Source organism: Mauremys mutica, chromosome 12 (genome assembly GCF_020497125.1).
Source record: "Mauremys mutica isolate MM-2020 ecotype Southern chromosome 12, ASM2049712v1, whole genome shotgun sequence".
In the NCBI taxonomy this organism is placed as follows: domain Eukaryota; kingdom Metazoa; phylum Chordata; order Testudines; family Geoemydidae; genus Mauremys; species Mauremys mutica.
The window spans coordinates 36117826-36121796 of record NC_059083.1 but is presented as its reverse complement, the minus strand read 5'-3'; the positions used below and the strand labels follow the sequence as shown (position 1 = coordinate 36121796).

The following is a 3971-nucleotide window of genomic DNA, read 5'->3' as shown; positions in this document are numbered from 1 at the left end:
AGAACAACTTGTGAGCGACAACGGACTGCAGTTCGTTTCTCAGGAGTTTCAAAATTTTATGAAGGCAAATGGGATACACCACATCACGTCAGCACCATATCATCCGTCCACCAACGGATTAGCTGAAAGATTTGTGCAGACTATGAAAAACGCTTTGATATCAGCAAGGGGACAACACTCCATTCAAAAGCGTCTGGATACCTTTTTACTTTCCTACAGAAACACACCTCATCCTACGACCCACGCATCTCCGGCCTTTCTAATGATGGGACGACAGCTGCGCACTTGCTTTGATCTGCTGAAACCTTCTGAACCCCGACAAATTGTGCAACATCAACAGCAATATCAATTCATCAGACGGGTACCCAGAGCAAAAGACCGAACCTTTAGCCCAGGACAGCCAGTTTTGGCTCGGAATTATACTTCCAGAGCTAAATGGGTTCCGGCCACAGTCATCACTCAAACAGGACCTGTTTCCTACACAGTCCGGGCTGCAGAGAATCTTACCTGACGGCGACATGTAGATCAGCTGTTGCCAGGTCATGCCAGTCCTCAGGACCCATCTGCAGTTGAGGGGTCTGACTTCACCTCTTCTGGTGAGGGACCGAATCACGAGTCACCTGTTTCTGACTGTTCTCCTCCATTACTGCCGGCGGCTGAGATACCCCTTTGCCCAGCACGAGCTGATACCACCTCCTCACCTGTTCGTGCTGCGGACCCTGAGCCCCTAGTGCTTTCGGGTGCAATAACACCAGAAGTTCGCCGTAATCCACCTAGAGACAGAAGGCCTCCTCATCGGCTGGATCTTTAGCTAGGGCGAACCCACGGTTATGGGGCAAAATAATCCCCAGGGTTTAGCCGGGAATGGAGGCAGTCTACCCTCCTTCTCTAGTCTAGTGTGTGTTTTATTTAGGGGATGTTCTTATTAGGGGGGGAGGAATATGTTGTGTATTTGGTTGTCATGGTTTTTGTTGCTATAGCAACTGAGTTAGATTATTATGGGTTAGCTCAGCCGGTTTCAACCGGCTGAGTGAGCTCTCTTTTTCTGTAAATAAAATGGAGGTTTTGGTTAGCTGTCTGCTCTCTGGCCTCAAGTGATTGCTTCCTACACCGGCTGCCCCAAGGGTATAACACTAGGATCAGAGTTTAAGTTATTATTAATGTTCTCTGATAAACACACGCATACACATACTAATGTGCATATTGAAACACACTCAATAATGCCCATTTACAATACATAACAACATAACACACTCGTACAACATTTTTCACTGATAAACACAATTTTTTGCATTCACAAATGCACAATAGTGCACCGTGAGAAACATATCCACATTAGGTACATTCTCAATTCAGATCTGTAAATCTGAGAATGCAGTAGCTGTTGGGTGATTAGTGGGACATGAGACTGGTTGGACACAGCCCTTGTCTGAGTGAGGCAGATCTTCAGGGCACACAAAATGTCATCTCATTCTCTCTCTCACACACACACACATTTTGACACATAACCTTTCTTTCTTTCTTTCTTTCTTTCTTTCTTCGCCATCTGTCTGTCTGTCCATTCTTTTCCCTTTATAATTTGTACTGCAAATTTTTGTGCTAGGAGCTGTACAAAGAGGGGGAAAAAACAGTGGCCTGCCATAAAGAGCTGATAATCTTTTGAGTTATTTTCTGTACATTAAAATGCTTGGGTTTCTTTTCATTTAAACCTTAATTCTTGAATGCTTCACTGAGATACTGAATGTAATGATAACATAAAACATAGATCATCATCCACTAGCAATTGGCCAGTGGAATTCACAGTCACAAGATAGCCTGGAAACAAGGAGATTAGTAGGAGATCCCCTGGGTCTGAGCTCAGGTGGATAGCCCGAGCATCTGTTGATGTCACAAGTCCATACAGCTGTTTTTAGCACACTAGTCTGTCTACCTGGGCTGAGAGGTTCACTCTTAGCTGCAGTGAAGACATACCACTTGGGACTAGCACAATAATGATAATAGTGTAGATGAAATCTGTGGGACAACCCATACCAGAAAAAAGGGTACCTTTGTTTAGTCATTCTTTCTGGTTACTTCTTATAGAGCAGCTCCTGACTGAACCATGCTTACAGAATATCCCCAGTGGCTCCTGCCAGCTCCAGGGGCAGAGTTAAAGTTATGGGGCTGTATTTCCTGATTCTCAGAGGTTTAACTATATGGGCATTTGACTTTCTAGACAGGTACTAGAGGCACTGACAGTCAGCTTTAGCTTTGTGTTAACAAAGTTTTCAGGTAGTGAATAGTCTAGCCCTTGGATTGTAAGCTTTAAGGGACAGAGATTTTCTACCACATCCAGCACAATGGGGCCCTGGCCTCTAGTACTACCATAAAAGAGTTAAGTATTACTTCCACTATATTAATGATAGAACTAAAAGCACATGGGTGACACTCTTATACAGGGAACAAACACAGATTCTGAATAAGATTTGTTAACACTGTGCAACAAGTTCATGAAACTTGATAAAAACAAAATTTTAAGAAGTGATAATTTTAAAAAAAAATTACGTCTTCATTTCCCTCCCTGAGAAGAGAATTCTGCTCATCAGTCTCCTGATAGCCTTCTTCATCTCGGTGTTCCTCAGTGTGTAGATTATAGGGTTCAGCATTGGGGTGATTACAGTGTAAAGGACAGAGACCACCTTGTCTATGGGGAATTTCCGGAAGGGTCGAGCGTAGATGAAGATGGAGGGTATGAATATTAAACACAAAACCATGATCTGCGTTCCGCAGGTGGAGAGAGCCTTGCGCTTCCCTTCCTTGAGGTGTGTCCTTATCTTGACTAAGATGATAGTGTATGAAATGAGCAGGAGGATGAAGATAATTATGGCAAGTACTCCACTTTGGGAGACCATAAGCAACTCGAACATGTAGGTGTCGGTGCAGGCCAGTTTGACAACTTGTGGGATATCACAGTAGAAATTGTCCAGGACATTTGACCCACAGAACGGTAACTGGAGGACCAGTCCAATCTGAATAGCAGAGTGAGCCAATCCACCCATCCATGTGCCGGCCACTAACCCCACACACACAGCCCGGTTCATAATAGTCAAGTATTGCAATGGTTTATGGATGGCCACGTACCTATCGGCAGCCATCACCACAAGTAAAAAGACCATAGCACCAGCAATGAAGTGGAAGAAGAACATCTGGAGGATGCACTCATTGAATGAGATGGTTTTGTGCTGCGAAAGGAGACCCAACAGCATCTTCGGCACACTGACTGTAGAATCACTAATATCTATGAAAGCTAGGTTGGCCAGCAGGAAGTACATCGGGGTGTGGAGTCGGTGGTTGGAGATCACGGTGGTGATGATGATGAAGTTACCCAGCCAGGTTGTTAGGTAGACTATGGAAAAGATGATGAAGAGGAATCGCTGCAGCTCAGGACTTTGGGTGAGGCCCAAGAGGACAAATTCTGTCACTGTGGCAGTGAGGTTCTTCTGCTCCATTTTGTGTCCTTAAAATGTACCTGGAAATGGAAGAAAAATAATAATAATTAATAAAATGTTTTTATATATTTCCACCTTTGAATTACTCCACCTTAAGAAAGAGATTGGTTATGGGTAATTCCTGATTTTCCTAAACACTATCTCCGCAGTACCAATGCAGGGGAACCCTGCTTCGGCAGACCCTAAGAGCTACCCCCATTGGGGATCTGCATGGGGTGCTTGGGAGTGAAGAGGAGTGGTTTGCTCATCAAAGAGGCACTAGCTAACTCCAGTCTGAATTCCTCTTCCTGAAGCCCTGGTGGTGCAGTGCTCCCAAGGTCCATAGAGTCTTCTTGGAACCTAGAGGTTCTGCATTGGAAAGGATAGGAGTTGCAAAGGGTTGCACTTAGGTAGAGATTCTCAGAGTCCAGGAGTTCTCAGCCTGAGGGTCACAAACAAGTGGCAGAAGGTCATTATGACCAGATTGACCTACATATATGGCTA

At 44.5% G+C, this 3971-nt stretch overlaps 1 protein-coding gene across 1 annotated transcript; it reads right to left on the bottom strand.

The window, feature by feature from the left end:
* Positions 1-2540: 2540 nt before the first annotated feature.
* Positions 2541-3488, bottom strand: LOC123344994 (olfactory receptor 4D2-like). Its single transcript, XM_044981497.1, has one exon. It carries the CDS (start codon positions 3486-3488, stop codon positions 2541-2543), a length of 948 nt encoding a protein of 315 aa, XP_044837432.1.
* Positions 3489-3971: the final 483 nt, after the last annotated feature.

What these genes read in the sequence shown, in the direction of transcription:
- LOC123344994 (XM_044981497.1), bottom strand. Translation starts at nt 3,488, where the DNA reads ATGGAGCAGAAGAACCTCACTGCCACAGTGACAGAATTTGTCCTCTTG.